This window comes from Microtus oregoni, unplaced genomic scaffold, assembly GCF_018167655.1.
Source record: "Microtus oregoni isolate MIOR12 unplaced genomic scaffold, Mior012 000044F_000, whole genome shotgun sequence".
Taxonomy (NCBI): domain Eukaryota; kingdom Metazoa; phylum Chordata; class Mammalia; order Rodentia; family Cricetidae; genus Microtus; species Microtus oregoni.
In genome coordinates this window covers 1,038,047-1,050,100 of record NW_024543211.1, presented here as the reverse complement: position 1 = coordinate 1,050,100, position 12,054 = coordinate 1,038,047, and the positions used below count along the sequence as shown (strand labels likewise).

General features: G+C 38.0%; 1 protein-coding gene across 1 annotated transcript; it reads right to left on the bottom strand.

The window, feature by feature from the left end:
- Nucleotides 1–345: 345 nt before the first annotated feature.
- LOC121434595 (zinc finger protein 665-like) lies at nucleotides 346–2,458 on the bottom strand. Its single transcript, XM_041633518.1, has 3 exons — nucleotides 2,355–2,458; nucleotides 1,006–1,929; nucleotides 346–790 (listed from the first exon to the last, which is right to left on the bottom strand). Exons 1-3 carry the CDS (start codon nucleotides 2,456–2,458, stop codon nucleotides 346–348), a joined length of 1,473 nt encoding a protein of 490 aa, XP_041489452.1.
- Nucleotides 2,459–12,054: the final 9,596 nt, after the last annotated feature.

Here is a 12,054-nt window from a genome sequence, read left to right as displayed (position 1 = left end):
ATTTTTGTCATGCTTTTGAAGACTACTTTTATTAAATTTAGTTTCCTTCCTTGATGGTTTATTTAATGTATTTGTAAATTTTTGTGACAAAGAATTTACCGCATAGATTCTATCCATGGTTTTTCTCTTATATGTGTACATTTATGCACTTGAAGATGAATAAGACATGAAAGGTTTTATCACACTGACTTCATTCATACTGTTTTTAAGCCTTTGAAGATTACTGTGATCGTCAAAGGCTTTACCACACTGAATACAGCCATGGGGTTTCTCTGTTCTTTTATGCATTTGAAGATCGCTGTGCTGTGCAAACCTCATACCACACTGATTACATTCAAAGAAGTTCTATCTATGGTGAGATCTTTTTTGCACTTTAAGATTACCAGAAGTTGCAAATGCCTTACCACACTCATTACATTCATATGGTTTCTCTTCAGTCTGTGTTCTTTTATGCACTTGAAAAGAACTGTTCACTGCAAAGGCCTTACCACACTGATTACATTCATAGGGCTTCTCTCCAGTATGTGTTCTTTTATGATGTTGAAGACCACTGTACTGTGCAAAGTCCTTCCCACACTGATTACATTCATAGTGTTTCTCTCCAGTATGTGACTTTTTATGGTCTTGAAGATTATTGTGAGTTGCAAAGGCCTTACCACACTGATTACACTCATATGGTTTTTCTCCAGTGTGTGTTCTTTTATGGCATTGAAGAGCACAATACTGTGAAAAAGCCTTACCACACTGATTACATCCGTAGGGTTTCTCTCCAGTATGTACTCTTTTATGCTTTTGAAGATTGCTATGGGGGCTGGAGAGATGGCTCAGCGGTTAAGAGCACCGCCTGCTCTTCCAAAGGTCCTGAGTTCAATTCCCGGCAACCACATGGTGGCTCACAACCATCTGTAAAGAGGTCTGGCGCCCTCTTCTGGCCTGCAGGCATACACACAGACAGAATATTGTATACATAATAAATAAATAAAATAAATATTTAAAAAAAAAAAAAAAAGAAGATTGCTATGAGTTGTAAAGGCCTTACCACACTGATCACAATCATATGGTTTCTCTCCACTATGTGATCTTTTATGCGTTTGGAGATTACTAGAAGATGCAAAGGTCTTACCACACTGATTACACTCATATGGTTTTTCTCCAGTGTGTGTTCTTTTATGGTATTGAAGAGCACCATTCTGTGCAAAGGCCTTACCACACTGATTACATCCATAGGGTTTCTCTCCAGTATGTGTTCTTTTATGATCTTGAAGATGACTCTGAGCTGCAAAGGCCTTACCACACTGATTACACTCATATGGTTTTTCTCCAGTGTGTGTTCTTTTATGGCATTGAAGAGCACAATACCGTGAAAAGGCCTTACCACACTGATTACATCCGTAGGGTTTCTCTCCAGTATGTATTCTTTTATGGGTTTGAAGATTACTATGAACTGAAAAGGCCTTACCACAGTGATTACATTTATAGGGTTTCTCTCCAGTATGTACTCTTTTATGCTTTTGAAGATTACTATGAGTTGTAAAGGCCTTACCACACTGATCACAATCATATGGTTTCTCTCCACTATGTGTTCTTTTATGCGTTTGGAGATTACTAGAAGATGCAAAGGTCTTACCACACTGATTACACTCATATGGTTTTTCTCCAGTGTGTGTTCTTTTATGGTATTGAAGAGCACCATTCTGTGCAAAGGCCTTACCACACTGATTACATCCATAGGATTTCTCTCCAGTATGTGTTCTTTTATGAATTTGAAGATGACTCTGAGCTGCAAAGGCCTTACCACACTGATTACATTTGTAGGGCTTCTCTCCAGTATGTGTTCTTTCATTCCCTTTTAGGTGACTGTCATATGTCAAGAGTTTACCACATTGAATATATATTGAATGTTTCTCTCCAGTTTGAATTTTTTCAATCCTGCAAGAATAATTGGCACATTTAAAAGCTATACCACATTTAATACACTGTTGTATGAATTAATTCATTTGTATGAATTAATTTTATAATATTATCCAATTATAAAGAGGAATCAGATACTAAGTTTTTTTTAAATATTTGTTTATTTATTATGTATACAATATTCTGTCTGTGTGTATGCCTGCAGGCCAGAAGAGGGCACCAGACCTCATTACAGATGGTTGTGAGCCACCACGTGGTTGCTGGGAATCGAACTCAGGACCTCTGGAAGAGCTGTCAGTGCTCTTAACCTCTGAGCCATCTCTCCAGCCCAGATACTAAGTTTTTATAGCTGTGTCTAAACTCATCTTTTGCTCTTTAATTAGGCACTGTTTTGCCACTTAGAAGATACCTCCAATGGTCAATTCCTTTCTTTTATGGCTTACCTTTTAACCTTCACAGAAACTTTTTTTCTATATGATGTTTGATACATGTGTGAAGAGAACTGGAGAGCTTTAACATACATGAATTCTCCTTTACTGTGAATCATATTGCATATGCTATGTGAACTAGGACACCCAGAATTATTTGCACAGTTCTAGAACTCATAGAGCATTTTTACAGTCTGAGTTTATTCATGTATTAACAATGATGGTGGAAAACCAAGTATTTGTATACTTGACTCAAATTCTACAAATTTACTCAACTTGGGGACTACTGGTTATCTAATTGTTCTTAGAGAGTGGTATGCTATATCTGTCTATATCCATATGCTAATACACTTATATCAAGAATAACATATGGTATACATAGTAAAGAAGAATAACAAATAAAAGATTTCCACATTGAATTCTCAGCATTTTCTTGCTGTTCCTCACAGACTTGTGGTATAGATGTCAAGGTTTCTGCAGAACACCTGCCACTTGACTCAACTCTAACTGCTTCTCTCACTAAACTTAGCACAGTCACAAGAAGTGTACAAGGAATACAAGATTTACTATGGGCTATTGGTTTAGTACATAATTTTGCAGATATACTTATCATCTCTTCATATACATTTTGTATTATGAGTAGCAAGAAAGAAATTTATTTGCAGATCTACAACAAAGCTCTCATGCTACTATGCCTCACAAGGTGATATCTTTCTAGCCATTGCTTTCTTGACTTCTTTCTTAAAAGAATGTCATTCAAATGCAACTCACATATATGAAATATGGATTTGTAAAAATTTGATAACCATTAGTGCACTTAAAACTGTGCTTATCTATTTTGCTTTTGACCAAAACTTTCAGGACACAAAAGTTTCATCAGAGGCACATTGTTATCAGCTTGCACATGAAAATTACCTTTCAGTTCTTCTAGAAAATGGAGAGTGTTCTGTAGTATTATGGTCTTCCCAAATGCATCCTAAAATATAATACCAGAAAATGTATGTTATATTATTGAAAATTGTGCAGTAGTTAAAGTGTTATCTTAAGGGACCCTTAGAACTATGACTGCTTTATTCAACTCATTCTTATTATTTTTAAATCAAATTACAGAAGACCATCATTAACCAAGAAAAAGTTGCCCCCCCCTTTTTTTTCGAGACAGGGTTTCTCTGTGGCTTTGGAGCCTGTCCTGGAACTAGCTCTTGTAGACCAGGCTGGCCTTGAACTCACAGAGATCCACCTGCCTCTGCCTCCTGAGTGCTGGGATTAGAGGCGTGTGCCACCACTGCCCGGCTGCCCCCCTTATTTTGATTCATGAAGGAAATTTACTTTTACCTATAGTAGCAAGGTTCCTGTTGGTCTCCAGCATGACATCTTTGTAGAGATTCTTCTGGGACAGATCCAGCAAATCCCACTCTTCCTGAGTGAAGCTGATATGCACATCATCATAGGTCACTGCCGTCTAAAATATTTCATTCATGTGTATAATAGAAGCATGATGGTGACAATATTGTAAATGTATACTTCTTTGACAGTATAGTCATCAAATTCTGGCGTTCAACACTAATATTTCATGACACAGTCAGTCTTGAAGGAAACTGAATATGAGGGTCACCTCTGTCATTTCTGTACCCTTTGAATGGGATATCGCCTTACAGCCAAACTGTCTATTAATAGAGACAGCCAAGGAAACAGATCAATGGGACATTAGACTGAGAAAATTGTATAAAGAAATACTAATTACAAAGTAGAAAAACCCAGTGGACAAACTAGGTGTATTGACTCATGCCTTTAAGCACAGCACTCAGAAAGCACAGGTGTGTATATTTGTCTCTGAGTTGAATGCCAGCCAAAATATAAAAACAGTCCATGACAGGTGGAAGTACACATTAAGCCCCAGTCTCCATAGCAAAAATCAGTGAAACAAACAAAGCAGATCGAAAAAAATTCAGAGCTGTTTACTGAAGTTCCTACAGAGAATTATGCATTCACTCCAGTTCTGTGTTCATCTTCCAGACAGCTGAAGTGTCCTATTTTATACTACAATCCCAAAAACATTTTATAAAAAGGTACTTTATGTTTAAAATAATTACAAATGGACAGAAAAAAAACATTAGCAATATAAATGTTGGTCATAACAAATTAACACAGGTCTGGAAATATGGCTGAGTACTACTGAGGCCTTCCTGGTCTTGAAAAGAGGTGGGCACAAATGCCAGTACTTACATGGGGATCACAACTATTTATTATTCTAAGTTCAGGATTTCTGAGAAGCTTTGATCACTCTGATGACCAAGTGCCCATATGGTATATATCCATGCAGACCCATAAAATAGGCAAATTGAGTGAAAAATTAAAAGCAAGCTAATCAAGCAGAAAGAAGTTCATGCACCTGCAATTCAATGACTCAGATTGCAGCCGGGCGGTGGTGGCGCATGCCTTTAATCCCAGCACTTGGGAGGCAGAGGCAGGTGGATCTCTGTGAGTTCGAGACCAGCCTGGTCTACAAGAGCTAGTTCCAGGACAGGCTCCAAAGCCACAGAGAAACCCTGTCTTGAAAAACCAAAAAAAAAAAAAAAAGACTCAGATTGCTCAGGTAGTATTAATGTCATGAATAAATGGCCTCCTGGGAATCAGAATGAATCCCTCTGTCAAATTTAAAATTCAAGATATGTGTGAAGCTGCATATGCTTGATATGTTAAAAGCCTACATTCAGGGTCATCATCCAACAACATAAAAACAAAGCCATGAATGAAGCCCCCCTCACTTTACTTTGAGGAATTTGGAGCCACACATCAAAGGTTACTCAGACAAGCAAACAAAACAATTAAAACTAAAGGCTACAAAACACCTTTGCCCTGAACAGCAACTGTTTCTTCTATATTTTCTGTGATTTACAGATCAAGCCTATAACGATGATAAAAGCATTTCAGTGTAAGTGGGAAGTTGGCTGAATAATTCCAACCACAACACAGTAGACATAAAAGTCAGAAAATTAGTTAACGATATTGAGACTCATCACATACAATGAGGAATTTCATCTTGAAAGCCTTTTTTACTGAAGGTTCATAGGAAATTGAAAGGCCACCAAGGAGAGAAACATGATCTTTTCTGGGAGGTTGTTCAGTCAGTGAACTGCACAGACTGGACAAAGAGAGCGACCCAGGAGAGCAGACCAAAAGAGCAGGCCAAGAGGGAGGGCAAAGATAGTCTTTAGGGGTGTTGCTCTCTCAAACACAGAGTAGGCCAAAAACAGGTCTCAAAAACAAAAACAGCTACTTTAAGGATTGGGCCAAGAGGCGAAGACACTGCTGGTACCAACTGAAGGATGAGATGGGTAGGTGCCAATGCAAGATTTCATCCAACAACATAGAAAGCAACATGGTAACACCAGAACCCAGTGGTCATACAACAAGAAGATTCGATCATCCTAACCCAGAAGAAGTAAAAGAAAATGATTTTCAATGTAACTTTGTGAGTATGATGAGGAAATTAAAATTCCCTTAAAGAAATTGATGAAAACACAAACTAAAACTTGGATGACATCAATAAATCTATCAAAGAAACCCAAGAAACCAAGAAAAAAAAACCAATAAACCAGGTGAAGCGAACAACTTAAGACTTGAAGACTGGGGTGGGCAGTGGTGGTGCACATGCCTTTAATCCCAGCACTTGGGAGGTATAGGTACGTGGATCTCTGTGAGTTCAAGTACAGCCTGGTCTTCAAGAGCTAGTTCTAGGACAGGCTTCAGTACTACAGAGAAACCCTGTCTTAAAAAATCAAAAAAAAAAAAAGACTTGAAGACTGAAAGAGAGGCAATAAAGAAAACACAAATGAAGGGAATTCTGTATATGGAAAATCTGGTTAAACAAATGGGAAGTATAGCAGGAAGTGTAACCAACATAATACAAGAGATAGAAGAGAGAATCTCAGGTGCTGAAGATACTATATAGGAAATAGATTTATTGGTCAAGGAAAACAATAACTCCAACAAATTCCTTACACAAAATATCCTGGATATCTGGGACACCATGAAAAAATCCAAATCTAAGAATAATAGGGATAGAAGAAAGAGAAGAACACCAACTCAAAGGCACAGAAAATATATTCAACAAAAAAAAATATCATAGAAGAAAACTTTTCCAACCCAAAGAAGGATATAGTTATGAAGGTACAAGAATGAAAGTACCATCAATGGAGAAAACAAGGTATTCCATGACAAAACCAGATTTAAACAATACTTGTCCACACAAATCCAGTCATGCAGAAAGTACTAGAGGGGAAACTCCAACCCAAGGAAGCTAACTGTAAACACAGAAAACAAATAACCTGACATCTGCAAACACCAAAGAAGAGAAACACACAAACACTACTACTGAAACAAAACAGGAACCAGCAATCACTGATCATTTATATCTCTTACTATCAACAGACCCAATTTGCCTATAAAAAGGCACAAGCTTAGAGAATGAATCCAAAAGCAGGATCCATCCTTTTGCTTTATAAAAGAAACAAACCTAAACCTCAAAGACAAACACTGCCTAAGAGTAAAGTGTTGGGAAAAGGTTTTCAAATCACATGGACCTAAGCAACACACTAAGATAGGTATCCTAGACATGCACGGTTCAGGGTTTAGTAGTATATTTCATGTTTCATACAGATAATCCATATTCAAAATGACAAGACATTTTCTCTTTGAACTATTTGGTATTCCCTGTTAACTTACACTGCAAACCTAAAAATGTGGGAAGCATGACTGGAGAGGCCTAATTTTTATAAACAAATAATAGTTATAAAAATGCAAAGCTAGCTGGGCGATGGTGGTGCACGCCTTTAATCCCAGCACTCAGGAGGCAGAGGCAGGTGGGTCTCTGTGAGTTCAAGGCCAGCCTGGTCTACAAAGGGAGTTCCAGGACAGGCTCCAAAGCTACAGAGAAACCCTGTGTCGAAAAACCAAAAAAAAAAAAAAAACCCTGTCTCGAAAAACCAAAAAAATAAAAATGCAAAGCTGCTGCTACATGCAGCCTTGTTGAATCAGTATATCATTCCTGTGGCAATTTCTGTCTCATTATATTGTGAATAAAATTGTTCTATAGAAATTAAATGATTTAAAACTCATATGAAATGTTTAATGCTTTCAGCCTGCTTTATGGCTGGTTTTGTTATTTGATGTGCTTATTTGGAAACTTAATTCACATTCAAGCAGTCTATAGATAACTACAGCCCAGTTAAGTATTTTGTAATTTCAGGCTGCTATGCCATGCTTGGGATGTGGTTTGAAAGAAAGAAAAAAAATACACGTAACATATTTCACATTTCTGAACCTTCATCTTCTAAGTAAATCATTGGAATATTTGGTGAGGAGGGAATGAAACTGTTTCTTGTACTCACATGCCAAGGACACACTTGTGATTAAAGTAGGTTGATATTGTGGTGTAAAGGATGGTTGTCACCAACTCATTTCTTTATGATCTCTAATGAAAAATACATTTTGTATACAGTTAATTCTGTAAACAGATGCAGGTTCATAATATCTATTATGGTCTTGTAATCTAGTATATTTTAGATATTTTACTTTTTCCCTCTTGGGAAATACATTTAGTATAGTGTAGAAAAATACTTCATGACATTTTCATATAGGGTTAGATAACTTTTCATACATAAACAGAAATTTGCTGTAGAAAATTCTTTAAATGAAACATTTAATCTAGGATGTCATTTTAATCTGTTCCTTGAATCTATTTTTATGTGGCTCTTGAGAATATATCCCAAGAAATCCATTGTACTAAAAATAATTTGAGTACTGACAAACTTCTTGGAGTACGTACATATAAAATCACAAAACTTGTATTCATTCTCTTCTGTGATATGTTGTTCTATAATCCAGAATGGCTTTTGCACCATTTTTTAAATCAGTTTTCCCCTTTGATGTTGGTACCATAGTTGCTATAAATGACTGCTGCTTTAGGGGTTAAATATTTTGGGTTTTTTGTTTTGTTTTGTTTTGTTTTTTGTTTTTCGAAACAGGGTTTCTCTGTGGTTTTGGAGCCTGTCCTGGAACCAGCTTTTGTAGACCAGGCTGGTCTTGAACTCACAGACAGACACCTGCCTCTGCCTCCCGAGTGCTGGGATTAAAGGTGTGTGCCACCACCCCCCAGCGGGGTTAAATATTTTGTTAGTGGAGATAGAACCAATACACTAAATTATGATAAAACTTTCTGACTGGATAATAGGTAAATATAGTTGGGCTAAATTCAAAATTATTCTATTACCAAAACCATATCATTTGTTTTACTGGAAAAAAAAGGAAAATGGCTTGTTTTTACTACTGGGTCATGTTTTGTGTAGTAAAGAAAAAATTCTTTGGTCAATATTGTTATCTTTGTATTTCAATGTTAAGGTTTCCTCATGCGTATTATAGTAAATCAATGATTTTCAAAAAAAGAAGTGGACAATTTTCTGAATAGGTATCACATACCAAAATTAAATCAAGACCAGGTGAATAATTTAAATCAACATATAACCTGCAAGGAAAGAGAAGCCATTCAACCAAAAAAAGCCCAGGGCCAGAGAGTGTCAGTGTAGAATTCCATCAGAACTAAGACCTAATAACAATACTCCTCAAGGGGGTCCACATAATAGAAACAGTGGGAACATTGCCAAACACCTTTTATGATGATACAGTTACCCCAATACCAAAATCGTGCAAAGATTCAACCATGAATGAGAATTACAGACCCATCTCACTGATGAACATAGATGCAAAAATACTCAATAAAATACTAACAAATAAAACCCAAGAACACAGCAAAAAATCATCTACCATGATGAAGTCAGCTTCATCTCAGAGATGCAAAAATTGTTCAACATACAAAAATCCATTAAGAATCCTGCCCTCAGCCAGGCAATGGTGGCACAAGCTGGGCGATGGTGGCGAACGCCTTTAATCCCAGCATTCGGGAGGCAGAGGCAGGCGGATCTCTGTGAGTTCGAGACCAGCCTGGTCTACAGAGCTAGTTCCAGGACAGGCTCCAAAGCCACAGAGAAACCCTGTCTCGAAAAACCAAAGGAAAAAAAAAAAGAAAGAAAGATGCCCTCTTTATGTTCCTTTCCTGACATCCTTTAATACTGAACAAAAATATGACAATATAAGCCACGTTACCGCTTTTCTCCCACTAGTACTCTCGATTGCTAAGATTTCCCAGAATCCCTCACTGGCTAGTCCCACCCAGCTGGGACTCACAATATTAGCAGATCCTCTACTGGAGGATCAGGGATCAAATTACTCAGACAGCATAGTTCTTCCATATCCGCCCTTTCAGCCCAGCAGACAGGGCCCAGGTTTACAAAGTTTGTATTTAGTACACATTATTCCACTCCCCTAGAGCACATCCTCTTCCTCATCCAAAGCACAGGGTCCTTTGTGTGCACATTCCATTGCACACTCACATTACAGTGCATCCATCCCATTGCCTCAGAAGTGGGAAGTCCTGCAGACAAACACCAGTCACATTCATAAAGTAACTTCTGTTACTGTGTAACTGTGGTTACTTTGTAACTGTTGTTAAAGAAAAACACACCATGAATTAGAAAACAATCCGGGCATATTTGGGTTTGGAGGCAACAAGGAGAATGTAAATATAATGTGGATTTCATCTCAAAAATTATTTTGAAAACTTGAAATAGATGTTATGGCCATGTGCTCCAGAGATTAGGGATTTGTATTAAAGCATGTTAAAGATTTCTCATGTATTTTCTCTAAAGATGAACATCTTAATGAAGAAATGTAACAGTCCTGTTAAGCAGGGCCACACTACTCCACATTTCTTCTTCATTGACAATTCAAGGCCAAACCTGTAAGAAGTTGCAGAACTGTTTTCTCAGCACTGGGCAACAGAGGCAAGATTAGGTGTTCAAAATGATTCTTAATTATATAGCATGAGGCAAGCCTAAACATTAGGAGACAATGTTCTACACAGAAATCAAAATCAACATCACCTGAGAGAAATAAAATGCCACTATTAATAACTTTGAGACATTGGAGAACAAAAACAGAAATAAGAGCAGATACACGAAAATATCTGAAAATGACACCAATAAGTGACTTTCAAATGATAAACATACTGCACTCTTGAGATTAAATAAAACTTTCTATGTTGACTTTGAAACAGAGTAGGCCTTTCTATAAGAGAGGGGATGTCATTAATAAGAGATAGATTAATGGTTTCCATATACATATGTTGGCTACTGAGATCAGTAACCTGACACATAGAGTTAGTCAATGGTCTGTTTCTCAAATCTCTAAGCAGACATAACTGTGTCAAGCAAGATCAACCATATATATTTTTTTTTTGGATTTTTTTCGAGACAGGTTTTCTCCATAGCTTTTTGGTTCCTGTCCTGGAACTAGCTCTTGTAGACCAGGCTGGCCTCAAACTCACAGAGATCCGCCTGCCTCTGCCTCCACAGTGCTGGGATTAAAGGTGTGCGCCAACACCGCCTGGCAAGATCAACCATATTTACAAAGAATTATTGCCTAATTGCCTATCCTTAGCTAGCTCTTGTGGACCAGGCTGGCCTTGAACTCACAGCCAGCCTTTGCCTCCCGAGTGCCGGGATTAAAGGCCTGTGCCACCTCTGCCCAGCCAGGAACTTTTTCATAATGGTGGCTCTAATAGTTGATTGCCTCCACTCTTGCCCCTGCAGTATACACAATAAACTATTCCTCCTGCTGTGGTCTGAAGACAGAAGGAATGCTCAATATACAAATCCTTTCCCTGCAACTGCAATGCATAGTCAACTACATGACTGAAATGCATAATTTTATTTCATTTGTTATTATTATTTTCATTATTATTATTTTCTTTTTGGTTTTTAGAGACAGGGTTTCTCTGTGGCTTTGGAGCCTGTACTGGAACTAGCCCTGTAGACCAGGCTGGTCTCGAACTCACAGAGATCCACCTGCCTCTGCCTCCCAAGTGCTGGGATTAAAGGCATGCACCACCACCGCCCGGCCATCAAATGCATAATTTTAAAACTGTGAGGTGGTACAGTATTTTTTTTAGGAAGTTTGAAAGTCTAATGTACAGGACAGCAAGGTCATTGCCCTGGACAGCAGAAGACCAAGGCCACCTGAGTCAACATAAGAGCACTTGTCTCAGAAACTATTTTCCTAACAGGATGGAAATGCAGCTGTTCTAGAACTAATATGCCTTTCCGTTGAGAAATCACTTCACACACCTAAGAGATTAATAAAGAAAAACCTCTTTAAAGATGGTAGACATCAATCTGGCTAGAGCTCAAAGAGGAGCCAGCTAGACAGATTCCACATTTGCTGTTGTCCTTAAGCCTCCTTTAGGCTCTAGATTACACTTTGAACAATTGAAATAGAAACAGGCACCTTGCCAGGCTAGACATTTAGGCAGATAGCAGAGTTACAGAGCAAAGGTATTCCCAGGGTAATTTCTTCATTACACTGGTAACAGGAATCCACAGGTCATGCTTCAGTGACAGGGTCCTGAGGTGAAGGTCACAGGGGATGAGAAAAATAGGAAAACTAAAATGTAAAAAAGATAAAAATTGCTGGGCAGTGGTGGCGCACGCCTTTAATCCCAGCACTAGGGGGGCAGAGGCAGGCAGATCTCTGCAAGATTGAGGCCAGCCTGGTCTACAAGAGCTAGTTCCAGTAAAGGAACCAAAAAGCTGTGGAGAAA

What these genes read in the sequence shown, in the direction of transcription:
- LOC121434595 (XM_041633518.1), bottom strand. Translation starts at nt 2,458, where the DNA reads ATGATTCACAGTAAAGGAGAATTCATGTATGTTAAAGCTCTCCAGTTC. An exon ending in GTTTCTGTGAAGGTTAAAAG is followed by an intron (nt 1,930 to 2,354) that starts GTAAGCCATAAA and finishes TTATTCTTGCAG; the next exon opens with GATTGAAAAAATTCAAACTG. An exon ending in ACTCATAGCAATCTTCTTTT is followed by an intron (nt 791 to 1,005) that starts TTTTTTTTTTTT and finishes CAATCTTCAAAA; the next exon opens with GCATAAAAGAGTACATACTG.